We start from the raw sequence: 27,988 nt of genomic DNA, 5'->3' as shown, positions 1-27,988 counted from the left end.
TATTCTCCATCATGTCATAAAGGTTAAAATTACCTAACGATAACAGTCCACTAATATAAGCAAAGTGGCCCTTTCATTATAATGTTTGCCCTTTCGAACAGTGTGCTTTGTGTGGTTACCTGGACAATTAATTGTGTTACTACTGTACATTGTTTTCCATTCGTCATTGTCTGACTCGGTCTTAAAATAACATCAATAACGGGCTGTGGAAATCACTTACCTTCCTCGGCGGCGGCTGCATTTTGGAGTATTGACATGAATGGTATTTTCCCTGTAAAATGTATTGTAATCCAAAAGAGTGCTGCTATTTCGTCCTCCTACGACCATAAAAAGCTGACAGTAATCCTCCCATCCACGCGACAGGGAGGAAAGACGGAGCAGTTAGATTTTTACTCCGGTGGCCATGATTGATGTTTAACGGGTTGATAATTTATATCAAGCGGAAAGTGGGGCTGCGAGGAGAGTATGTGGACTTTTGTGTTGCTTGCTGCCACTGCTGGATGGCTGGGGAGTACAGTATACTGACTGAACTGATCTGAGAAAGGGAGGGGAGCGGAAAAGGCAGAGGGGGGTAAAGGTGAAAAACAACAGGGAACCCCATCGACGGCTGAGGGCAATGGCTCCCCTATGCGGCGACATAAGGTAAAGCATCCGGTTTGGGACTGGCGAAAAAAAACACTGAAAATATTTTTTTTATTCCGAATTGCTCATTTTCGGCCTTTCACACTCTGACTTCACCACACCCAGATCAGACTAAACTGTGTTCCAAGTAGTCAAAGCGCCCTTACTCCTTTCAGGCCACTAAAGTCAGTGGACACTAGTGCAGCCAGTGGCTCTGACCAGTACAGTTTGACTCCGTGCCGCAGAGGCAGAGAGCTGCATGGCAACAAGGGATCACGATCGAGCTCAGATAAATCGATTAATCTATGGCCCGCCCTTTGTAAAGCGGCTCTAGCGTCAAACATTTTGTGTCATTGAGCAAACAACAATTTTAAAAACCTAATATGATTATTTTCACATTTACAACAATATTTAATATTTCTAAATAATAGATATCACAAATAAATCAAGTACTTAAAAATATCTAAAAAGTATATATTTCTAATTATTTAATCAAAATAACGGACGAGGTGAGCGAGTGGTTGGCGAGTCGGCAATCTGGAAAATTCGAATACTACTACTTATGCCCGCTGAGGATAAGCCGGAAGTCCACAAACCTCTTGTAGTATCCTGTATTTTATTTTGAAATTGCGTGATAGAGTTGTTCTTCTTGGTGGTTGAGACAGAGCGTGACAATCTGATTTTTCATTTATTCATCTTCCACCCCGTGCATCCTCGTAAGGATTGCGGGGGTTGCTGGAGCCTACCCCAGCTGACTTCGAAAGGCAGACTTTACACCGTAGAATTGGTTCCCAGTCAGCAGTAAAGACAAACACACAGAGGCAATCGAGGCCTCGCCTGCCTGCACAGAAGTCAGGCGAGTGGACACTACACCACTACGCCACCAGGTGAAACCATCTGACCAGAAGCCCCCTTTTTGGGCACTTTTCTTAGGACCAACCAGCCAGCAGTGAGTGCCTGATTCGTGTGACTTCGTCTCATCTCATCTAATTAACTGAAACGCTTTCTCCCCACTAGTGTCATGGGGGTGCTGGAGCCTATCCTAGCTGACTTCAGGCCAGAGGCAGGGGACACCCTGAATTGGTGGCCAGTCAATCCCAGGGCAGAAGGAAACAAACAACCATTCACGCCCAATGTTCCCTCTAAGCTGTGCGCATTCGCAATTGCGCACTACTCTCTAATTTTTTGTTTGTCTGGGCAGAAAGACAACCTCCCTTAGCACACTGAGAACCAATGTGAGCAACATCATCATTGCTCGCTATGGACACACCCGTATCACACCTGCCATAAGCAGGTGCATGTCTACTACACATAAATGATTTAGTAATAATAAAATGTAATGATTAATATCTATGAATGGGCGGCCCGGCGGATGTGTGGTTTGCACATCGGCCTCATAGTTCTGGGATCGTGGGTTCAAATCCAGGTCAGTCCACCTGTGTTTAATTTACATATTCTCCCGGGGCCTGCGTGGGTTTTCGCTGGGTACTCTGTTTTCCTCCCACATCCCAAAAAAGATGCATTGTAGGCTCATTTGACACTCTAAAATTGAATAGCTGTCCGTCTACTTGTGCCCTGCGATCGGCTGGCCACCGATACAAGGTGTCCCCCGGCCCTGGCCCAAAATCAGCAGGGATAAGCTCCAGCACCCCACGAGTGATAAAGTGCATGGATGAAGCAGTTCAGAAAATGAATGAAAAAGTATATGAATAAAACATCTTCATAAATGCCATTAGAATATGCACAAATCCGACTTAAATTTTACCTTACTTTTTTGCTGAACGTGTCACTTGAGATAGTCAAGTTTCCATTTATATGCAATATTTTTCCATTTTGCTTTGATTTATTATAACATATTTATATTCATGTTAATGAACCTATATGTGTAGGATTGTAGCCGAGGGCTAATTTCCATTTATAGTCCATTGTGTAGGTTGAAGACAAACGATCATACATACTAGACACACACGCACGCACGCGCCCACACGCACAGTAGATTTAGACCAGGGGTGTCCAAACTTTTTGCAAAGAGGGCCAGATTTGGTAAGGTGAAAATGTGTGCGGGCCGACTTTTAGCCTGACATTCTTTGAACCATTAACATTAAATGCAAATTAACTTTTTGGGATTTTTTTTAATTACAAATGGCATACTTTTACTTTTACATTTTTTTTACATTTAGGTTTTTACCGAAATCACAAACCACAAAAAATTAAGAAAACTATCAAGGATATCTAAGTTCATGTGAAACATCACATATTATTCACTATTATATGCTCACTGTAGGAACAGTGCTGAAAACAAAACAATGATCACTGCATATTCAAACTGTGATTTTGACCATCACAAAAAAAATAATGAACTGAGATTTAAGAATTTATTCAACTCAGAGGACTTAACAAATATCTTGCCTGCACTAATGTGAAGGGTGATACTGGGATCTTGACTGCAGTATGTAGTCCAGGTCTTCATCGCACGCTAACGAGAAAAAGTCAAACTCAGTTCCTTTAGCCTCTAACTGTCTCTTAATATCTAATGAAACGTCTTCAATTGTCCGTGCCACAGTATTACGAGCCAGGCAAATATTGGCAAACTCTTGCTTCTTCGCGGGACAAATTTTCTCAACCATTTTCATTACACAGTCTTTAATAAATTCACCGTCACTGAAAGGTTTGCAGTGCTTTGCAATTAGCGTTGCCACTTCGTAGCTTGCCTTTGTGGCATTTTCATTTGACTCACGGGCTCTTGTGAAAAAGCTTTGCTGTGCCGTTAAAACAGCTTCCAGTTGCTTCACTTTTTCACCGCGTTCGTTCCCAGTTAGCTTGTCGTACCTAGCATGTTTCGTCTGGTAGTGCCTCTTAATGTTGAATTCCTTGAAAACAGCCACAGTCTCTTGGCAAATTAGGCAGACACAGTTGTTTCGTATTTCAGTGAAAAAATGCTCAAATTTCCACTTGTCCTGGAAGCGGCGGCCCTCGCGGTCAACTTCCCTTTTTTTGTTTACATGTTAGAAATGGGCTGGGCTGAAACAATGACGCAAGGGTCACGGCGGCCAGAGTGCGGCCACAGGGCTACTGCCATCTTCTGGTGAAGTGAAAAATAGCTTTTTGTACACATTTATTTTATACTGTGGTCAACAGTGCTGGCGGGCCGTGTATTATTGATTTCATGATAGAGGCCAGGGGCCGGTAAGAATTTGTCCACGGGCCTTAATTGGCCCACGGGCCGGACTTTGGACATGCCTGATTTAGACAGTTCTCACCCGATGTCACCGCGTGTTCTCCTATTTGCCCAGTAAAGTAAAAAGGAATGTATTAAGAAATATTAAAATGTAATTAAAAAAAGAGAGAAGGGCTGCACAACACGAGAAAACATAAGAGTGGATAGACAGAGCTACTGCCACTGACTGCCGCGTAACCGTACCATCATAGGAAAAGGGGGAGAAAAAAAGTTGATTTTATTTTGTGCGTGACATGTGATTGCTGCTGCGCGTAGAAGACGAGAGTAATGCGCAATTGTGTACGCGCGCAGTTTAGAGGGAAAATTGCCCTCAACCCCAGAACTGTGAGACCGCGTGCTAATCACTTGTTCACCGGGCCACCAGGTCAAGAATAATGGGCTTTAAATCATTAACAAAAATAGTTTGGGCACAGATTAAATGATCTTTCTCACCTTTCTTCGTTCATTATAACAACATTTTTGTTGTGAAGAAAATGTTGTTGGAGTTGCTATTTGAATTCTACATTTATGTTATTGTCCTTTAATTTTCATGAATTTGCTTGCATTTGTTCAGCCGCAAAGAACATTATAGAAACATGACTACTAATTGTCCTGTACGAGTATATATTTTTTTCTTGGAGTTTATACCATTTAGAAAATTACCATTAACTGTTGTGTTTTAGTTATCCTTAATGTAAATAACAGCTTCATGGTCTTTGCAAAGGCAGGTCCCAGCTCGACCGGGTTCAATTCAAATGAGCTCCACAAAGACCAAAAACTAGGTCTACAGAATTTGGAATTGCAGATCTCTCAGGTATGTTGACCCCTCATTGCACCCGGTTGCTTTGGACCCATTGTGTTTCCCTTAATTCTGCACTGAGTAACGCAAAAGAAAAGATGAAAAAAATGCAACCCTCTGCCCAGTGCTCGCAGATATCTTTACACGAGGGAGATGGGGCAAGAAAGAGTGTGCGGTTATCATAAGCAGCCTCTAACATTTCGGCCACCTGGCCGTCTCGTATGCTTGTTTATCAAAATTGTGTCTTATCTCAAGGCAAATATTTGCTTGGAATTTTCCACGTATCTCAAATTTCTCGTATGTTAGGGCACCCTGGCCGGACGTTTGGTCGCCGAACGTTTGGTAACCGGACGTTTGGGGCACATTTATGTCAAGGTATTACTGTAATAATTGATAGGTAGTAATGGGAGCAAGCCAATCAATGATTGAACACAACAAAAGTTTGTCCTTGGTCAGGGATGTGGCCACAGAGAGGATTTGTTATGACACAACCAGCCCAGAGTTCTTCGATGAGTTCTTGGTGTATAGCTCAGCCGTGTCGGTGTTCATGTTCGCGTTACCCTTCATGGTGCTATTAATATGCTATGGCTAGATGGTGCGGAAGCTTCTGCAGCCCAGTTGGGATGGTGATAGATCGACACAGGGTCTGGGAGGGGGCTTGCGCACCAAGCAGAAATCTGTGAAGATGATCATCATTGTGCTGACTGTGATCTTGGTTTGTTTCATGCCATTCCACCGACCAGGAGTCTTTATTATTGCTTCCGATACCTGAGACAGGTCAATCCTGCACAAGTGAGGATAAAATACACTTCTGGAAAATCCCATTTGATGTTTAAAAACAACAACAAAAGTATAACAGTGACATTTAGTTTTTCCAGGTCAGCTGTAGCTTAGTAAAAGCATCCAGTATTGCTCATAAGGTGACCCGACCAATTGCTAGTGCCAACAGCTGTATTGATCCAATCTTTTACTTCTTTGCTGGGCAGGATGCACAAAGTATTCTCATCAGGAAGTGAAGGTTCATCAGAGGAAGAGATGAGAGTGAACGATTTCATGTAGAACCCTCACAGTGAGTGAAGATTACAGTTAGATTCAGTCTTTTTCAAAGGAACAGTTGTGGAAAAAAGTTGATCTAAATTTGTTAATGTACATTCCTGCGATAAAATGGGGGGAAATTACAGCTTTTCCTAAAAATACCAAAAACACTAGTCCTCACCTTTTACTTTAATGTGACACTGACAAGAAGGCGATAACTGCTGTGGGAGTTTTTGCTTTCCATTATTATTAATAATTTATCAAATTAAAATGAAGATTTGCAAGATTTTGTTATTGAATTCATTTACATTGAATCGTTTGTAAGTTTTTTAATGACAAAATGTCACAATAACTTTTAATTTAGCTGTTACTTATTAAAATGTAATTTTTTAATGTGTGAATGATTGATTAAGCTATTTTAAATAAATCAAAGAGGAAAATATTGTTAATTGCCTCTTTTTAGGATATATAAAATGTAATTTATTGTATGGTTATTTTTGTATTAGTGTGCCAAAATAGTTTTTGCAACTTTTACAATTGCCACTTTTGATGAAGTACGTACAAAACAAACAAAATCTTTGTTCTTGAAACAAGCAGCCTGGCCCAAACCCTCGGACAACGGTACACCTTTGCCACTAGATAACGACAATGCCAAACCATTAAAAAAAGCTGGTTTCAGATTCCCAGACTACAGTGCAAGTAGTAATGAACGCATTGCATGTCTTTCTAACAGTGGCGGGCCGTGCATTTCACACCCGGGCCTTCAGTAGTGCTGTATGTGAAACAATCCAACCCTCAATCAGTTTTTTATGGCTGTAAAACCTTTAAATCAGCTACAGTTGTGAAACATATAAAGAAGAATCAATAATAACCTAAAAAATTGAAATATTATTTCGGAAAAGACATTTTACTCACCCATTTTTTTATTTAAACACAAAATCCATCCTCCTTTCTTTCCTCAAGAAGTTTTCAATTACTCTGTTGTACAGATTACACGTGTGTTCCCCGGAGCCCGTGAAGCAGAGGATAGCGCTCGTAGTTAGCGAACGTAAAGTGGCAAACAAACCCTTTTCCCTGTTGTAACAGGCTTCCTAGCTTAGGAGTTGACCACCCATTCTTAATGATGTCCATTTTTTTCTGAAAAAGTCAGTCTGGAAAATGGCTTTGTGAGCAAATCTGCAATCAAATCCATTTGTCATTTGTGAACGGTTTTGCACACTTTATTATCTCCTGGGTTGCAACAAAACTTTGCTTGGAGATGCAATCCACAACTGAAATAATTTTTTATATTCTTCTCCAATTCCTCCAGAAGTAATGCCATCAGACTTTTTCTCTCATTCCCACCTAAGTATTCGGCTGCAAATATTCCATACCTAACCTACAAAACATTAATTTCCACATTACTCATTTTCTCATTTGACAATTTCTCACTACAATGCAAACATTCAGGCAATCCTTCCACATTGGGTATGAATGCAAACAATTCAGTACAAGAAATACAACAGCCACTTGCTTAGCATTCCGCCCTGCTGGTAGAAACGTGTGTTGCAGGCTAAGACGCAAAGCTTTGTTGACAGAAATGTTGAAATTATATTTACTCTTCTTTGAGTTTTGGAAAATGTTAAGAATGTTTGTATCATGTTTATCCTTCTACAAAAAACATTTAAACAAAACGTGATAATCCACCACTTTGCGGCTTCAGTTCATTGCGATTTTTATTTTATGTATAACATTTTTACGCAGTAGATACGGCTGTGAAGCTAGCATCACGAGTGGACATCAACATACTGCTCGAGAGCCACTCAGAATCTGATGAGGACCTCGTTGATATGAGCCCATTGGGTAGTGAAGAAGAGGCAGCGGACAACTACAAGGATGACCATGAAGAATGTGATCATCCTTTCAGATATCTGCAGATCTTCAATATGGCACCTAGTTTCCAACAACGGGTCAAGGAGACATGGTCGGATCCATTAAATTTGGAAATCCTCTTAACAGTGCCATGTCCTTGTTCAATAGCGTATTAGGACAAGAAAAGAAATGTGGTCGCCATGTTTCTCGTGTGCCAAAAACCTCTCGCAGGTATCGACTCATAACTGTTTTTATCATAACAATTTTTATCATATCACCCAGGCCTAGCATTATTACATCTACTTGCTCCTTTTATTCATTAAATCAATAATTTAAAATTTACCAGGGTTATTATCAACAGTCTTTACTTTTGACCAATCATTCAATTTGCTCATTTTACTTTGAATTTATTATTGTCTTTTTTAATGTCACTGCTACATTCTTTGTGAAACGCATTAAGATCTTTATATAAACACTTTTTTAAAAGAAAAACAAGCATTTAAAAAATCCCTCTTTTTATTTCAACAAAAATAATATACATTAACCAAAAAGGTGACATCGAGATGCATTTGTAATGTCCAGCAACAATTTCGGATTGAACACAACCAAGATAGAAAGTATGAGCTTCATATTCCAATCTTTTAATGTGTTGTGATATTTTTTGCAACAATGAATAAAAACATTGAAAGTGCCTTTTAGTTATCAGCTAAAACCAATAAAACCTCATATAACATATTTCATTAATATAGAGTATGTGGTGTTCTTTTGATTATGTAAAAAATAAGTTAGGAGTTGAAATAAGTTAACAACTTTGCAAATACAGTGGTGTGAAAATGTTAGGCCGTCTTTGATATTTTTGTAAAATTTACCTTGAAAATGAAATCGTTAGCTGTAAAATTAGATGTTAAAAAGTCACGAGGCCAAACTTTTTCATTTACCACTTAAATATACACATTGCTCTTTTTTAAAAAATATAAGTCGTACGATTTTTTGAATTAGGAATGATTAACTGATTGTTACAACTGATTATTTAACATTTTTATTTGTAAGCAGTGATGTATGTGCAGTTAAGTAAAATATATGATATAAAAATACGTTTAATACTGTCACACAGCATTTTTTCATTTGGTAGTACAAAAATGCTGTTTTTTCTCGTGATTCACTCGTGCAATGCTTCAAAAATTGAATTTGCAAACAAATGTTGTGTGACAACGAAATTTCCTGAATACGGGATGAATAAAGTTATCCAATCCAATCGAAATGTTGGTCATTCAAGTATTGGAGGAAATTTGTCATTCATAATAAGGCAGCCCAGTGGAGGGGTAGTTTTTTGCGCTGGATGCACAGTTCTGGGGTCGTGGGTTCGATCCCAGGCTGGTCCTAACTGCATATTCTCCTGGGCTTGTGTGGGTTCTCTCCAGGTACTCCAGTTCCAGATCCCAAAAACATGCATGGTAGGCTGGGTGACCACTATAGATTGCCTCAGGGTATGAGTGTGAGTGCCATAGGTTGTCCATCTGCTTGTGCCCTGCGATTAGTTGGCCACCAATTCAGGGTGTCTCACACCTTGTGCCTATAATTAGTTGGGATAGGCTCCAGGACCGTTTGCGACCCTTGTGAGGATAAGCGGTTCGGAAAATGAATGAATGAATTATTTAAAATTTGATATGGATGTAAAAGACCACCAATTCTGGAATGACCTAAGTACTGTTGTTGTCGTTTAAACCTGCCAGCTGGTCATCTGCACACTATATGATATGAATGTTTACCTTTTTACACATACAATCTTCTTAATTATAGGGTTGGTCTACCTTTACCCAGACAAGAAAGCGAGCCTAATGCATAACCAGGCGAGTTTAATTGAGTAACCTAATGTATTCTTTCTCCCATTTGCCCAAGTTTATGAGTACTGTGTTGGGTTCTTCCTCCCACCTACTCTTAAAGTGCAGAGGAATGACAGCTGCTAATCTAAAAGTGTAAACCTCACTATTCCAATTAAGTACTTAACCTCATTTTATCTTTGGATTAGTTCAGGCTGTTCGTTTTCTGTTTGATTTTGCTCCTCACGAAACACTCTTTTGCAGCAGTTGGACAGCGTAGTTAAACGTTGATGTGCTGCAAGCTTGAATTAGTGGTCTCCCTTTTCAGAGGTAGTATTGTCATGTAGTATCTTCAGTCACCTGAAACATAGCTCGTGTCATAGTTTGGAGGTTTGGGGATACTTTGACACATAGCATATTCAAGCATGGGAGTTTATCAAGTTCATACATTTGTAATATGGAATATATAAGTGCTTAAAATATTGGTTGCAGATGTTATAGGCTAAAGTGTATAAGTTATTAATGATTGCATGTCTGATGTAAAACTAGTTTTGGATTGGATGGTTATCAGTGTTCGATTAGTGATGCCTTCATCCAAATAGCAAGAGTGATATGTTAAAGTCTATCGGTATTCGATTATTAATGTCTGGATGCACATAGGTTGAGGCACAGGAGATTTTTAGTCATTACAGTAAAAGTTGGATTGAAGACAACAACTGATCACTGTGTGATTATTTCTCCCTGTGTTCCAAGCAATATGAAAATGCAGGGTGCAACACAGACATTAAATTCCTAAGCGTTATGAAAACACAATGAGCACATTGAGGGGAAAAAGTGACCAGGATGGCAATCATAGTCATACCTAATGAGTCTTGCTAATGAAGATGGTGAAAACTGAATCCCACCAAAAAAAGATTTCCGTTGATCCTGGGTTGGTACCCTTGGACCCTCTGTAACTGATTTGTATTCAGGGATCTGAGCCACTTGAAATCTGGTTTGAAAAAAACATGCTTTCAGATATTATATCATATTAAATTGCTCCATTATGGAATAAATGATTAGTTATTTTTTGTGTGGCAGCAACAAATCTCACCTTCCCACAGAAAGAATTTTCAGCCCCCCTTCGGTCAATTCCTTTGCTTCATTGCCCTCCTTGTTCTCCTGCACCAAATTTGGGACCACAGGTTGCGTACACTGAGTATTAACAGACATTCTTGAGAGCTGGGGGGCCCTCTTCTGTTCAGTGGACATTTTCAGTGAGGAAAGAATAAGGGTCTGTGGGGGTATACAGGGATCTTTAATGGAATCCAGTGGGGGGATGAGTAGAGTGGGCCATTTCTTTTGGGCACATCGGGAGCAACAGTAGCCATAATTTAGTCCTAATCCAGAGAGCCCGCTGATAGTGTGGAGGTGCGATTGATGGGGGCACAGCCGGGGAAGGGTGCAGAATGAGGACAGGGGAGACAGCATTGGGAACCTAAATGGAAGAGTTGAAGAAGTATCACAACATTTATTTTTGTTTTTTTTTAAATCAATTAATGCTATGTATTTGCAGCTGCACATTTTACGCATACTAAATTTTCGTTTTCTTTCTACAAAAGTTACAAATGTATTTTTCTTACATTTTGGAATAAAGCATCTCTTATATTGCATGGTTGCATGGTGACAAAATGTGTTGAAAATTGACAAAACAAAAGATAGTTCCTTGTAAGTAGGTACGGTTTGATATTATATTATATATATATATATATATATATATATATATATATATATATATATATATATATATATATATATATATATATATATATATATATATATATATATATATATATATATATATATATATATATATATATATATATATATATATATATATATATATATATATATATATATATATATATATATATATATATATATATATATATATATATATATATATATATATATATATATATATATATATATATATATATATATATATATATATATATATATATATATATATATATATATATATATATATATATATATATATATATATATATATGCATATACATATGCATATATGTATATATATATATATATATATATATATATATGCATATGTATATATATATATATATATATATATATATATATATATATATATATATATATATATATATATATATATATATATATATATATATATATATATATATATATATATATATATATATATATATATATATATATATATATATATATATATATATATATATATATATATATATATATATATATATATATATATATATATATATATATATATATATATATATATATATATATATCTTAAATATGGCTATTTCAAATAAAACAAAAAAGTTGGATAAACCATAACCCACTTTAATGATAGGTAATATTTTTTTGATTTTTTAAACATTTTCAGAATAATTGTAATAAAATGGGGAAACTCCTTTATATCAAATAAGAAAAGAATTATATGCTATCCTCAAATGAGGATAGTGGTTTAAATGGGTTAAGGAAGTCTGTGGAGAGGTATTGAAAGGCCTTTAAAAAAAAGAAGAAATAAATGCCTTCAGTAACTGTGTTTAGAAGAGCCGAACTAGTAAAACCCGTCACACCCTGTCAGAATTTCTCTTATTGGCTTCCCTTGACATTTTCCTTTATGTTAGTCAATCAATAACCTCTTTTGGGATGTACTGGATTTACGTTAAAGAGAGAAATAATATCATGTTGACTCTGAGGCTTGTTCAAGGACAAGCTGTCAATAGAGAAAACCATGAATACAGAGATGAGGAAAGACGTCTGTAAAAAGACGTGCCAGTTGTCTTCTTGAACATTACCTGCAGGCTTGGGGCATTGAACAATGCAATCTGAGAGCGGGGCCGAGTTTCAGTCAATTGTGTTTGCTCTCAGTGTGCCTTACATGCATTCATAAGTACAGATATAGTACATGGCAGGGAGGACTTCACCTGGATTTTTTAATGGGTAGCCCAATGTTGTCCTAGATCTATTAATTTTCCTCTCATTTTGAATGTGTTATAGTCCGTTCGCTTTCATGCTTTGTGTGTGCCGTTCTACCACTATCCCTGCGAAATGATTGGCTGTTCCTCAACATCTTTTTCACCTGAATGTCAGTCGGAAACTAGTGTGCACGTAGCATCAGTTGGTTTGGATTCAGGTGGTGTAATTACAGCTTAATTTTATCGACCGGTTTTATTTCTGTTGATTAAAAATGACAATAATAACCGTTCTGGTTTTATTGCACAAGTATATAAGTTAAATACAGTAAGGAGGCTTGGTTTTTTTTTTTACTGTTGCAGAGGAAAACAAAATAATTTCAGAAACCATCCAATCTGTGCTCAATTTTTCCTTGGTTTTTTTAGTTGATAATATCCATTTTTGTGTGGATACATACCTGACTGATGAGACTTTGTTCAACACCATCTCTTTGCGCTTATACTCCTGCAGTAGTTCTTCTAATGCAGCAGCATTTTCTGGAATTAATAGTGAATAATAATAACAATTATTGATATTGCACTCAAAATGAAAAACCTCAAGGCAAACGATTCAATAGTGAAATAAAAGGAAGACTCCTTAAAGAAAATCGTTTACCTTTTTTCTCAGTTATCAGGCGGACAAGAACACCAATAGTGTCTTCATTCACGTCAGCATAATTAATACCTAAAACATGAGTAAGATGCAGATTTTAATAAAGACTTCGTCACTATTGGTAAAATACTTTCAACTGCTGCATATTACAATTGTGTCTAAATGCATGAATATTTGAAATTTTTGAGCAATTTTGATTCTTTTTGCCGTTAAACAAAAAATCAACCTATCCACACCCGCGCACGCACGCACTCACACACACACCAGACAAACACACAGAGAAACACACAGACACACTCACACACACACTTACACAGACACACACATTACACACACACACACACACACACACACACAGGCGGCCCGGCGGATGAGGGGTTCGCGCGTCGGCCTCACAGCTCCTAATTGAATTTGCATTATCTCCCTTGGCCTGTGTGGGTTTTCTCTGAGTACTCTGTTTTCCTCCCACATCCCAAAAAGTTGCATTGTAGGCTGATTGGACACTCTAAAATTACCCCTAGGTACGGGACTGAGTGTCCCAGGCTTTCCGTCTCCTAACTATTATGGACAGAATATCTAGGCACCCTGTAAGGGGGTCCTGTTGGTGGCTTCAGAATTGCATCTTGGCTTTTTGTAGATGATGTGGTTCTGTTGGCATCAACAAGCCGTGATCTCCAACTCTCCCTAGAACAATTTGCAGTCGAGTGAAGCGGTCAGGATGAGAATTGGCACCCCGAAATCTAAGACCATAGTCTTCTGTCGAAAAAAGGTGGCATACACTCTCTGGGTCAGGGATCAGGTCCTTCCCCAGGTGGAAGAGTATCTTATTTCCGAGTGAGGGAAGAATGGAACGGGAGATGCGCCGTCTGCAGTGATGCGGACTCTTGCATCGGTTCGACGTTGTGAAGAAGGAGCTGAGCCAAAATGAGAAGCTCCGTATTGACCGGTCAATCTAAGTTCCCACACTCATCTATTGTCACGAGCTGTGGGTTTTGACCAAAAGAACAAGACCCCAAATACAAGTGGCCGAAAAGTGTTTCCTCGGCAGGGCGTCTGGATTCTCCCTTAGAGATAGGGTGAAAAGGTCGGTCAACCGCGAGAACTTTCATGCCGACGTGCTAACCACTCCCTCACTGGGCCCCCTATTTTAATTCAATGAGTATATATTCAAATTAATCCTGTGCAGCGCTACTCACTTTAGCAGACCAATGAAAACAGCCAAAACAAATCTGTATTTTAAAGCTTTAGATGCCTTCCACACATTAGTTCTTTTCTCAATGACAGATCAGATGCAAAACAGCCCCACAGCACAGGAAAAGCGTTTGAAATGGGGATGAAAGAGGAGCCATATACATGAGGTTACCATCTAATTGAATTATTGATCCAGCTGGACAAGAATACGAGGGTAGGGTTGTGTGTCATGTTCATGTGAGAAGTGGTTGACGTGTTTCTGAATGCAATATAAGCTACAAGAAATAGACGGAACAAGCTTACCAAGTTTGCTTTTAGTTCAGGCAAAAGTGAAGTTTTACAAATACGTTTCTCACAAGAGGATGACAGCAACTCATATTTTAGGCTTTGGCCCTTCATCAACACACACAAATCTAAAATTATTTAGTCCTAGCTACCTTGCAACTCTAAAGCTTGATGACATGCAAGGCACTCAAGATGAATTGTTACCCTATCAACCAATTCATCCTTCGAGCCCACAAGGACAATATTTCCGTGGGAGTCATGATTATAATATCATTTCAGGATCATTATGTAGCTGGATATCTCAGTCAATGTCAATAATTCCTTGATATGAATGTTGTCAAAGGGAGAAGTCAGCTCTCTGGATCCCGTCTGATTGTATAGCAGACATTTGTCGAGAGCAGCTGTGTTCTGGCTCTGACGTCTTTGTAAAAAACAAATGTATAGCTCAACAGATGTCGCAGCTTGCGGCACCAGGTGATAGACATGAAGCAGCTCAGCTTAGCAAATCTGTTTACACTTGCACGTCAACTAACCATGGTCCATGTTACTGCTTTGCACTAAAGCAAGGTAATACATGCGAGACTCTTGAGTTAAAATCACATTTTCCTTTCCTTTTTGTGGATGTTACACTGCTATTCTCTGTAGCTGGCGAGCAATTTGCAAATGCATGCGTGCAGAAAAACACTCAAGACACAGACCTGCACGCTTACTCGCACAGCGCGAGCATTTCTCCATGCGCGCATGGTCAAATGCTGAGTTTGCATGCGGGTTCATGGGTTTGTCTCCCGTATCGTTTCATCAAATGCTCCTTTGGAAGGTCTCCCAATTTTTTTTCTTTTATTAATTAACTGATTTTATCTTGTAAATCCACAATCGCAAATCCAAATAAAGCAATTTTCTTCTTGATTTGTAATGAGAACTTTGGGACTACAACCCTGCATGCGGTATGAAACTCATTTAATGTTTAGTGGGCAGACGACTATAACTACCAGAAACTGATGTCAAGTTTCGATGTTTACAGATTGTAAAGGCGCTAAACATGCAGTATATCGCGAAAACACTTTTTTAAACCCCGATTTTCTTTTGTAAACGTAATATATCGCTATAATTTTCAATAATTGCTTTTACGGCTAAAATTAAAGTTAATTCGTTCTTTGGACCCAAAATTAAAATTGATTTACTTGGTGAGAAAAATTAAATTTTGGCCCAAAAAAAAAAGAATTCCAGGCCCTGCCATTACTCCTTTGCCTTCCTGTGAACTTGTTTTACACGCGTTGTTTTCTTTCGGATTCCCTGGTGAGTTGATGGGAATGTTTTTCCTCTGCTTTTATAATGGGAAATTTTCAACATAGAAATACATTTTGTGCTTGGAATACGTGGAAATAAAAATACATGGCAGGCAATAGATGGCCTTTAAAAGGAATATATACAGTGGGGCAAATAAGTATTTAGTCAACCACCAATTGTGCAAATTCTCCTACTTGAAAAGATTAGACAGGCATGTAATTGCAAACATGGTTAAACCTCAACCATGAGACAGAATGTGGGGAAAAAAATCATAAAACCATATTTGTTTGTACAAACAAGCACGATTTTTGGCTGTCAGAGGTCTAACTTCTTCTAACGAGGTCTCCACTCATATCCACTTGTTTTAATACATTCTGTTTCAACTCATTATCGGTATAAAAGACACCTGTCCACAACCTGTCTTTCACACTCCAAACTCCACTGTGGCCAAGACCAAAGAGCTGTCGAAGGACACAACAGACAAAATTGTAGACCTGCCCCCGGCTGGGAAGACTGACTCTGCAATAGGTAAAATGCTTGGTTTAAAGAAATTAACTGTGGGAGCAATTATAAGAAAATGGAAGACATATAAGACCACTGATAATCTCCCTCCATGCAAGATCTCACCACGTGGCGTCAAAATGATACCAAAAAATGGTGAGCAAAAATCCCAGAACCACATGGGGATCTAGTGAATGACCTACAGAGAGCTGGGACCACAGTAACAAAGGCTTACTATCAGTAACACAATGCGTCGCCAGGGACTGTCCCCCTGCTGAAGCTAGTACACCTCGCGGTTCGCTAGACAGCATTTGGATGATCCAGAAGAGGACTGGGTGAATGTGCTTTGGTGGGATGAAACCAAAATAGAACATTTTGGTAGAAACACAGGTTCTCGTGTTTGGAGAGCATTGAGCCGCTGCACCCGTGCACGCCGCCATCCTAGTAATTTTAGGAGAAAGAATACTGAATTGCATTCGAAGAACACCCTACCCATTGTGAAGCATCGGGGTGGAAACATCATGCTTTGGGGATGTTTTCCAGCAAAAGGACAAGGATGACTGATCTATGTGAAGGAGAGAATGAAAGGAGCCATGTATCGAGCGATTGAGTGAAAATCTTCCATCAGCAAGGACATTGAAGCTGAGAGACATGGCTGGGTCTTTCAGCATGACAATGATAACAAACACAGCCAGGCCAACAAAGAAGTGGCTTCGTAAGAAGCATTTCTAGGTCCTGGAGTGGCCTAGCCAATCTCCAGATCTCAACCCCAATGAAAATATGTGGAGGGAGTTGAAAGTCTGTGTTGCCCAATGACAGCCCCAAAACATCACTGCTCTAGAGATCTGCATGGAGGAATGGGCCAAAGTACCAGCAACAGTGTGTGAAAAGCTTGTGAAGAGTTACAGAAAATATTTGGCCTCCGTTATTGCCGACAAAGGGTACATAACAGAATATTGAGAGGAACCTTTGGTATTGACCAAATACTTATTTTTCACCATGATTTGCAAATACATTCTTTAAAAATCAAAGAATGTGATTTTCTGTTTTTTTTCCACATTCTGTCTCTCATGGTTGATGTAGGAAATGTGGGTTTATTGTACATAGTACAAAAACTAAACATTTTGTACAATTAACTTTATTAGATGTGCCTTGTTGGGGAACTTGTTTGATTAGATGAGTTATTGGCTTGCTTAGAACCCCTTTTGACAATTACAGGTCTCTCTAATCTTTTCTAGAAGAGTAACTTGCACATATGGTGGTTGACCAAATACTTATTTGCCCCACTGTATTTAGTTTGGGAAGTAAGTCATGATTAATATACAAACCCGCTGGTTGTTTACTGACATACCAAATGTAATTCTTTCGTTTCACTCACTCCCTAGCTTTTAAGGCAATTTCTGTCACTTCTTACCTTCTCTCTCAGATGGGGCAGCTTCTGCATCAAGCGCATCCTTTTCTGCATTGCAGCGGCATCCTTTCTTTTTCAACAGGTTGCAAATCACAATACCCAGCAGGCCCATCACACAGAAAATAGGCACCAAGGCAAAAACAGCATACTCGGCTGTCTTCTCCTCAGTACTGCGCACAACTGTGTCATTGACTGGCCCCCCAGGACCACTTGCCAAGCCATGGCCCACTGTTCGCAATCTTCTGATCATATGCACACTCACTGGGAGGGAGAAAGACTTCAATTACAAATGTTTCAATTTGGGAGATTTGTTATTGTATTCAAAAATAGAATGAATAAACAGGCTTACTTTTTACGCAGGGAGTTTTGTCTGAAGCATTTTCGACTACAGGTTTAATGTTAAATCTGTTGACAAAAAAAATTGAATATGTGACAAAAGATTATTGCAACAAAAAATAAAAAAGTAATATTACTTCTGTGGTTTCTTTTCAACTGTGTTAAGTGACATTATTTACTTTCAATTAAACAAAACAACACAATTAAGATGCAATTTGCTGGCCATCAAACCACAAACTACCATGATGCATTGTGAGAATTTTTCAAAAATGACATCACAAAAGATCACACTAGTGTTATGACGCCAAATGAATGAACAAATGCATACCCAGATAATAAATTGAAACAAATCTAGACAAAGACTTGCGGTTATTACCCAGGCAGACAGTCTCCACACACTGCATCAGAGTTTACAGAACCCGCAACAAGAAGTTTTCGCCCACGGATCTTGCAGGAAGCGTGTGGATGACACAATTCTGAGTTAAATGAGTCGGAAAAGGTTCTTGTCTGGCAGGATCGACAATGCACTTCCTCTGCTCGACTCTGTATATGCTCACAAGGCTGTTAAGAGAGAAAACAGCAAATATCATGTACCTACAAGCACATTCCTGATTTAGAAAACTCATATACAGTGATATCTCCACTTTTTTCAGAAGTGGTTTTGCTACTTGAATTTTTCATGGGTAAAGTCACATTTTACATGTAAATGCCTTAATCCATAAACCTTTTAAAAATGATGAAACTATACAATTTTTTTATTTAAATTTGTCAAAGAAAGACAAAGGAGAAGAAAATGATCTATTAAGACATGCAAAGACATCTTCTGGAAGGCATAATGTAAAGCAAAGCGAAGTTAGTGGTGGCTGAGGTAAATGTTTGGCAGCTGAGAAAAAATGTACACACGTATTTAAACACAATTTAAAATTAGATAACGTTTGATGAAACATCGATGCAACAGCGATTGCCTACGAGGACTTTATATAAATTCCCTAAAATGCGTAAGAAAATGTAATCTAACTGGCCAATAGTTTGAGTTTGGTTCCCGGAGGTTTGGTCCCCAGATGTTTGGTTCCGGAGTTTGGTCCCCGGACAGTTCGTCGAACGGACATTTCGTCGAACGGACGTCTCGTCGAACGGACGTCACGTGACGTCCAACGGACGTGACGTCTAACCGACGTGACGTCTAACCGACGTGACGTCTAACCGACGTGACGTCTAACGGACGTGACGTCTACCGGACGTTTGGTCGCCAGGTTCGCTCGCTGTCAAATTATAATCATGAGAGAGAGAGACAGAGAGTTCACTGTTGAAAGCGATCAACCAGGTAATCTCTCGCTCTTAAAATTATAATCATGAGACAGAGAGAGAGTGAGTTTGTAATTGCATTGACAATGTAAGAGCATCAATATCTAAATATCTAATATCAAAATTATCAATAAGATCACTCATTTAACACATCGGCTGTTGCCACTTTACTGTTGAAAGCGATCATGATGGAAAAACAAAGATTAAGTGACATTAACCATGCCTTGTGGTGTAGCAGTTGACTCGCCTGACTTCGGTGTGAGCATGCATTTCCTTGATTTCTGCTGGTGGTGGTATTATTGTCAGCGCGGATGTCTCTTTGTGTTACCAACGACTAACGGCAGCAAACCCCATAACCCTTACAAAGATGCGAGTTATGGAAGATGAATGAATAAAAAACTGCAGACCCACAACTATGCAAAATATCTTTGCTCTCATTGTCTTGGTTACAAAAGCCAGATCTCAAACAGTAGATTATTCCTTGCAGTTCTTATGATTAACCTAAAATACCCCACGTTATTTGAGAAGTGAAAAAAAATAACACCATTTGTCTATAGAAAAATACTTATGTCTTATTGAATATGTTATGGCGGCCCAATGACGGAGTGTTTAGCATATCAGCCTCACAGTTCTGGGGTTGAGGGTTCAATTCCAGGTTGGTCCTTACTGTGTAAAGTTTACATGTTCTCACTGGGCTTGCATGTGTTTCTCTGGGTACACCGGTTTCCTCCCACATCTTCAAAACATGCAGGGTAGGCTGGTTAAATACTCTAAATTGCCATTGATAAGGTGTGGGAAACCTATTCCATAAAGGGCTGCAGTGGGTGCCAGTTTTTGTTTCCACCTATAAGAGGAAACCTTTCCACCAATCTGGTATCTTTGAAGATCAATCAGTGGATTGCCGTCAGGTGCTTCTTGTTTCAGCAGAAATTTCATTGGTGGAACTGTGTTGGATCGGTTGGAACAAAAACCTGCATCCAAAGCAGCCCTCGAGGACCGGTTTGCCCACCTATGCCCTAAGGTATAAATGTGAGCGTGAGTGGTTGGTTGCCTGTCTCCTTATGCCCTACGATTTTCACATAGCTTTGTTATGAACATTCAGTTATTCAAGACCTGCTGTCAAAAGGGAATTGCTGAGGAAAAACATTTCCAAAAGGCACATTATTTTTCTCCTATTAAATAACTGAACTGTTGTGTGCGAAGGCCACTTTTCACAATTTGGCTCACTACAACATGGATTGGAAACCACGGCCAGTATCAGGACGGCAGGAAAGCAAACGAAGGGAAAAAGCTGATCTTGCAATGTAACGTCTGTTTGCTATTTTTTCTTTTGACAAAAAGAGGTCTGACTCACTTTTGAAGGTTCTTGGCCGGCAGGGCATTCAAGACACGTGCACCTTTCTTCCCACTGACACTGCACTGCTACAGTCCCACGACAGCCAAAAATCTGAAATAGAAAGAAACTCATGTACATAAACATTCATTCAAGTAGGTGACTAAATCTGATGACAAACAGGTCAACTCGTGCCACATCATGCAACTTATAAATTATTGATAGGAAATAGCATCACAAAACAAATAGTTTTTCTGATTATTTTAAGAAAATGTAAAACATTACCATGAGAAGTACAAGAGCTGGGCAGCAAAGGTGGTTCTTCATCTTCTTCAATGTATTCTTGTATGAACATATGATCTGTAGAAAAAAATATATGAATAGTACAGTAATCCCTCGAATATCGCGGCTTCAATTTTCGCGGATTGACTGCATCACACATTTTTTTCTGGAAAAAAAAAGTTCCTAAAAAGGAGAAAATTCATGATAAAACTTGAAAGCAGAAGCCACTCTTTTGTCTTCCACCTGCCCTAGGAAAATGGCGGAAGACAGGGTGCTCGGACGTTTGGTCGCCGTTCTTTTGGTCCCCGCTCTTTTGGTCACCGGTCAAATGGTGACAGAGTTTACTGTTGAAACAAGCTCTCAAAATTATATTCATGAGAGAGTTTAATAACTAAGAGAGAGAGAGAGAGAGAGAGAGAGAGAGAGAGAGAGAGAGAGAGAGTATAATATCTAAGTACTGTTTAATATCTAAGTACTGTTTATTATCTAAGTACTGTTTAATATCTAAGTACTGTTTAATATCTAAGTACATTTGACCGGCGACCAAAAGACAATTTGGAGTTATTTGATAAGTATTAATGGACAAAATATAATATATGATTCAGCCACTGGTTCTGAGGCATGGAGAAGTGTGAAATACATTAACCCCATTGTTTTGTTATTGCACTAGAAGCTATAAATTTGGAGTAACATAAGATTAAAACATATTCTTAAGTGTGGGTATAGTCATCTAAATTAATTTAAGTTAAATTTAAAGTTTTTTTACGTCACCAGCGCGTCGGTCAAGTCTCTCTCCTGTCCTTTCTCGCTCTCGATTGTCTGCACTGAGTAATGTCCCATTTTAGTATAGAAGATCATAACCACTAGATAGGTATTTGTTACGTTGAGTAGGTGGTCAATTATAAATAATAAAACATGTTTTTCCATTCTAATATCCCGTTTTGGTGTTTTTTCAGAGGGTGGGAATCAATTAACTTGTATTTATTTCATTTGTATGGGAAAAGTTAATTTGAGACACGAGTACATTGACATACAAGCTCAGTCCTGGAACACATTAAGGTTGCCCGGAGCTTATCTCAGCTGACTACGGGCCAGAAGCAGGGGGCACCCTGAATCGGTTGCCAGCCAATCGCAGGGCACAAGGAGACGGACAACCATGCACATTCACACCCATATCTAGGGGCAATTTAGTGTCCAATCAGCCTGCCATGCATGTATTTGGAATGTCGGAGTACTCGGAGGAAACCCACGCTGACCGGGGAGAACATGCAAACTCCACACAGGTGGACGTGACCTGGATTTGAACCCAGGATTCCAGAGCTGTGAGGCCGACGCCCTAACCACTCGCTCCACTCGGCCGCCCCGTACAGTACTTCCTATAATCAATAAGTCTGTTTTTACCACCAATTAATTTGAAAATGAATCTCCACCAGATGAATGTTGAGAAAAACCTCAGACAAAAAATTAAATTGACATTATAGTTACAATGCAAGTACAGACAAGATTGCTTGAAAGCAAAAGAGTCCTCACTTGTTCCTTTTGATGCATACCATAATGAAAAATTAAGTATGAGTATACACCTAAGAAAGGAATACATGTTTCAATGAAAGTACAGACAACAAAATAGCAAAAGAAATAGTCCTCACCTGTTCCTTTTGATGGATATAATAACCCTAACTCCTAACCCGAACGCAAAATTACAGATCATGCCTGTCTGAGTCAATTGTAGTTAATCTGTAACAAAGTTGACTCAAGTGAAATTGAACCTCACGATATAAAATTGCACCATCATAACAGCAAATAGAGGAAATTGATGAAAAGCTCTAAAATTGATGAGGGAAGTAAAAATCACAATAGGAGGAAACAGCACACTCGCTCCTGACCTAGAAATTACACTGTTGCTTAGTAAACACATTGTGAAGAAATCCCAAATTGTTACAAATTGTCAAGGCAGAACTGGAAAAAACTAATACGGCTAACTTAGAATATGGAGTTTTACAAACGAGAAAATGCCAAAAGCAAATTCCATGTGCATGGCTCAGTGGAAATGTACTGTAAATAACCTCTGACACACACCTTCAGAGATGCCACCCTTCACTGACAGTTTACATAACATTCACACATTTGAGATACTGCCCCAATCGACATGGATCTTTACGAAGGTCCTAGTAGAATTGACAGGCTTTTAAAGTCTATTCAAATCAGTAGTGGAATGCTACAGATTGTAAAAGTTGGTAAATTCAATCAAAGGAGTGAGGATTTAAGTTGTTGGCAGAGGGTAAAGATGTTGGGTTTCTCATTAAAAGGGTGGAAATCTTTGTTCCTTTACTAAGTCTTCATCATAAAAGAAGGACTGCGAGGAACTTAACAATGACAACAAATGTCGAAGAACCCATAACTTAATTGTACAGGTTCAATAATGTCCATTCATTTTCTTAACCGCTTTATCCTCACCAGGGTTGTGGGGGTGCTAGAGCCTGTCCTAGCTGACTTTCGGGCACGAGGTGGGGAGCACCATGAATCAATGATCAGCCGATTGCAAAGTACGAGGAGACAGACAACCATTCAAGCTCAACCTCATACTTAGGGGCAATTTAGAGTGTCCAACCAGCAACCTACCATGCATGTCTTTGGAACGTGGGAGGAAACCGGAGTATTCGGAGGAAACCCACGTAGATGGACTGACCTGGATTTGATCCCAGGACCTCAAAACTTTGAGGCCGACACGCTAACCATTCAGGCACCAGGCCACCCAGTTCAAGAATGTATCAGTTCTCTATTTGGGTTTAATTGATGTAGATAGCAAGCCTTCAGAAACAGCTTAGTACTTAATTATTTTCTATTACCACGACATGTACAATCCTACACATTTATAAAAATGGCCAGCTATTTGACAGGTGGAGGGGGCATTTTGAATGAAATCATGCCTTCTTTTCTATTTTCTTTTTATAATTAAAAGGAACTTGTATACTTTGATTGAACTTAAATAAAGTATTTGAGTTGGACTGAATATATTTTACGGGAAAAAGATGCTGCATTAGGCAAAAGGTTCAATCTCATGCTTTGTTGGTTTCGTTGTCATTGCTCAGCAGTTGTTTTGTAACAGGCTCAGGTCTCTATCACCACAAGCACGAGGGAATGAGTGTATCCTTTGCAATAATACATGACATGCACACATACACACAATCAGTGACTTGTGCCTTGTCACAAAGAGATTGACCCAGACCAGCATTGTTCTCTGTTGCTGGCAAGATCAGCTGGCAGACGATTAACAGTTTCCAATGTGTCTTTTCCTTGTTCATCAGACCTAAATCGCATGGCAAATATTTGACATGTGGGGTTTTTTCTGGATACTCCGGTTTCCTCCCACATCCTCAAAACATGCAGTTTGGACTGGTTGAACACCCTAAATTTCGCCTGGGTACAGTTGTGGTTAAAAGTTTACATACATTTGTGAAGAACATAATGTCATGGATCTCTTGATATTTCCAGTAATTTCTACAACTCTGATTTTTCTCTGATAAGAGTGATTGAAACCGATACTTCTTTGTCACAAAAAAAACCTTCATGAAGTTTGGTTCTTTTATGACTTTATTATGGGTGAACAGAAAAAAGTGATAAAATCTGCCGGGTCAAAAATATACATACCGCAACACAAATTAGCAATTTTGGTGACTAGACTGTGGGTAGTAACCGAAAGAACGAGATCCCAGATACAAGGGGATGAAATGAGTCTCCTCCGCAGGATGTACGGACTCTCCCTTAGACATAAGGTGAGAAGCTCCGTCATCTGGGAGGGGGCTTGGAGTAGAGCCGATGCTCCTCCGGATCGAGAGGAGGCAGATGAGTTGGCTCGGGCATCTGATCAGGATGCCCCCTGGACGCCTCCCCCAGGCACGTCCCACTGGGAGGAGGCGGCGGGGCCGACATGCAGGGGAGACTATGTCTCCCGGCTGGCCCGGGTATCCCCTTGCGATACTCCCTGTAGAGCTGGATGAAGTGGCTGGGGAGAGGGAATTCTGGGCTTCATTGCTGAAGTTGCTGCCCTGAAACCCAACTTCGGATAACCGGAAGATGAGATGAGATGTATGTTTTTATTGTCATTATTTAAGATAGAATGAGAGCGATTATATGACAGCCGAAATTCTAAAGTGAGAATCAATGCACCAGCAACAATATTTTCAAAATAAAATAAAGGATAAGGAAAATACTTTTACTTCTTGGGGGAATTTCATAACTGGAATCATTTTTGTATCTATAGTCACTCATTTGCATGAAAGAAATACTACCGGTACAAAGACAATGAGCAGATTGGTTGCAAAATAGGCAGTTGCAAAAATAAGACTAATTAGAATCTGATCTCTTTATCAAGCCTTTTCTGACAATTCTTAGGGGATGAATTTGTATCCACAACGTTGTATGTTAACATTTTAAAGTCACTTAGTTGTAGCATTTCATAGTAACTTTAATCACTGCGGGAGTCAGATTTTTATGAAAAATGTGAGACCTTTTATTACAATACTCTTAAACTATGACTACAAGCAGGCGGCCCGGCGAAGCTTCTTTACAACCAAAAGACAGTTGTTGTGCTATAAAAATTCTATTTTGAAAAATGGATTCGATGAGAAAGGAAATTTTCAGTTACACGCATGGCACAGCAAACGTGTACAGTGGTACCTCGACATACAAATGGCCCGACATACAAGAGATACGACTAAAATTTCGGGCAGATATTTATCTTGAGATACGAGACACATTTTGATATACGAGCAGCCAGCGGATGCAACAGGCTGCTCATAAGAATATCATGGGCACTGTCTCCCCGCAATCCCCTCGTGTAATGTCTCTGTGGTCGCAACTCCCTCTTTGTAATGTCTCTGCGAGCACTGGACGGAGCGTTGCATTTTTTCAGTGTTTTTTTTCCCTCGTAGTCATTGCAAATGGCGAGGTGATCGCTAATACAAGTTATATATACTACTCGATGGCAAGTGGTCGTGTGTTATCCTCATTTCCTCCGGGTACTCCAGTTTCCTCCCACATTCCAAAAACATGGAAAACCTGGAAAATCGTGCAATGTTGTCCTCTTCATGGTGCTTTTACAAAACAGAGTAGTTTTGATCTGAAGGTTTCGCAAGCACCCAAAAAAGTGGCCCTAACTTGCACTTTTTCGAAAAATGCAACTCCTAGTACCAATATCCATTTTCTGAAAAACTGGAACCCAATTTCGCAAATCGGCCGCCGTGCATCCCGAGAGGCGTAAATTTGGCAACTTTTGGTGAAAACCGCATTCTAATCGGACTCATGTTTTTTCTCCATTTCACCCAGACATCACAGACTCATACACACACGCACACATTCTCAGAAATAGTAATTTGTGTATAGATGGGAGGGAGAAATATATTGCCCTTTCAAACATCTAGCATTTTTCTGGTAAAAGTATGTGAGTGCAGTTGTTTGTATTCACTCAAATCATTAATCATACAAGAATGAAGTAGACCAAGTAAGGAAGGCTCTGAGAATGAGAGAAAGAGAGAGAGAGGGAGAAGATAGAGGATTTAGATAGAGAGAGAGCACACGAGAGAGAATATATTTATAACTCACTCAGTGTCTTACCTGTAAATTTATATCTTTTGTTTTTATTTTCATTGGTAGTACTATAGGAATGGTTCACTGAGTTACTGTAAATTCTAAATAGATTAGGTAATTTGCTCCCATTTACAACGATAAATTGAAACACCATTAAAACTAGGAGATCTAGCAGGGATATGTAATTACCTTTCAGATATCCCAGTCCAAACCGATTGGATGGATATTAGGAGTCAATGCCACCAGCAAACCAGTGACATGCCAAAAAATAATATTAGAAGTTAGAACGTCCCATCTAATGGTCCAAAAAAGAGCCAAATTTGATGGATTCCCTCCCATTTGTAATGAGCATTGATGAAGTGCAAATGTATTGAGTGAAATACAGAAAACAGATCAGTTTGAAGTCTTGGAGCCGAGAGGATAAATTTGAATTGAAGGATTATATTCACGCCGTTGGAAATGACATGATCAGAGACAAAACAACGTGTCAACATTTCATCTTATCTCATTTTCGGAACCACTTTAACCTCACTGGGGTCGCGGGGTGCTGGAGCATATCTCAGCTGAATCTGGGCCTGAGTTGGTGGACAGCCAATCGCAGAGCACCAAGAGACGGACAACCATTCACACTCACACTCATACCTAGGGGCAATTTAGAGTGTCCAATCAGCCTACCATGCATGTATTTGGAATATGGGAGGAAACCAGAGTGCCCGGAGAAAACCCATGCAGGCACGGGCAGACTATGCTACTCCACAAAGGAAGACCGACCTGGATTTGACCCAGGCCCCCCACTGTGAGGCCAATGCGCTAACCACTCACCCGCCGGGTCGCCCAATACGTCAATATTTTGTAGAAAAAAAACTTTCATAAGCCTATTGAGCCACCATTTGCATTGGGAAACACAAGCACTTCGCCACCACAACTAACGAAACCCCATTATGCTCAACTATAGATAGAAATGTTGTTCTCTTGTCGAGTTTCCTTGTACATCAAATTAGAAAGCAGACCACTTCCCATCTTTGCGTCTCAGAAAAGCATCCAAACAGAAATTTAGCCAGCGTATTGTACATGTATTATTACAAAGGAAAAGTCCAAACCGAAATGAGGAGTTACAGCTCTTAAGTTCTCACACTTACCGGCTTGGATGAATTTAAGTGGAGAAAGTTGAGAGTTCCGACAACGACAAGACTAGAAATGCCGAAGAAAGTTTCCGTAGTTGGAAGTGGTGAGTAGAAAGGCACAAAGCCGGTTGAATTCGGTTCTTCCTTCCCAGCCGCGCGTTTTGCTCTTGTGTTTGTATGAGGGAGGGACAGAGGGACAGGGGGACAGGGGGAGAGAGCGAGAGAGAGAGCGAGAGAGGGAGAGAGCGAGAGAGAGGGAGAGAGAGAAAGAGACGTAGAGAGACAGAGAGAAACACGAGCGTAGCCCAACGTCACAGTTTATGACAACGTTTGTGGTTTCTTCCCCTCTGCCAATTTAAATCGATCATCCGTCACGTTTT

The 27,988-nt window shown here is 39.4% G+C and overlaps 2 protein-coding genes and 1 long non-coding RNA gene across 5 annotated transcripts in view; 1 reads left to right on the top strand and 2 right to left on the bottom strand.

Annotated features, from left to right (window-relative positions):
• The window catches only part of fchsd2 (FCH and double SH3 domains 2), a 64,969-nt gene extending 64,112 nt beyond the window's left edge, over nt 1-857 (bottom strand). Inside the window, exon 1 of one of the 3 annotated variants that reach the window (XM_077722643.1) lies at nt 221-857. In XM_077722643.1, the coding sequence (XP_077578769.1) occupies nt 221-241 (21 nt within the window). In that variant the 5' untranslated portion in view covers nt 242-857. The remainder of the gene's footprint in view (nt 1-220) is intronic. The other 2 variants (XM_077722639.1, XM_077722641.1) reach the window with 2 other exon arrangements.
• Nucleotides 111-8,885, top strand: LOC144200465 (uncharacterized). Its single transcript, XR_013327114.1, has 4 exons — nt 111-642; nt 4,567-4,652; nt 5,624-5,706; nt 7,416-8,885. It is a non-coding gene; the product is annotated as an uncharacterized LOC144200465 (long non-coding RNA).
• On the bottom strand, nt 8,022-27,863 carry relt (RELT TNF receptor). The gene is made up of 11 exons (XM_077722644.1): nt 27,624-27,863; nt 20,897-20,976; nt 20,638-20,730; nt 18,355-18,539; nt 17,992-18,047; nt 17,646-17,903; nt 12,971-13,039; nt 12,774-12,852; nt 10,437-10,820; nt 10,206-10,334; nt 8,022-9,703 (listed from the first exon to the last, which is right to left on the bottom strand). Exons 2-11 carry the CDS (start codon nt 20,969-20,971, stop codon nt 9,700-9,702), a joined length of 1,332 nt encoding a protein of 443 aa, XP_077578770.1. The 5' UTR covers nt 20,972-20,976; nt 27,624-27,863; the 3' UTR covers nt 8,022-9,699.
• Nucleotides 27,864-27,988: the final 125 nt, after the last annotated feature.

Source organism: Stigmatopora nigra, chromosome 8 (genome assembly GCF_051989575.1).
Source record: "Stigmatopora nigra isolate UIUO_SnigA chromosome 8, RoL_Snig_1.1, whole genome shotgun sequence".
NCBI classification, from domain to species: domain Eukaryota; kingdom Metazoa; phylum Chordata; class Actinopteri; order Syngnathiformes; family Syngnathidae; genus Stigmatopora; species Stigmatopora nigra.
The sequence above is the reverse complement of the archived record's forward strand: the minus strand, read 5'-3'. Positions and strand labels throughout refer to the sequence as shown.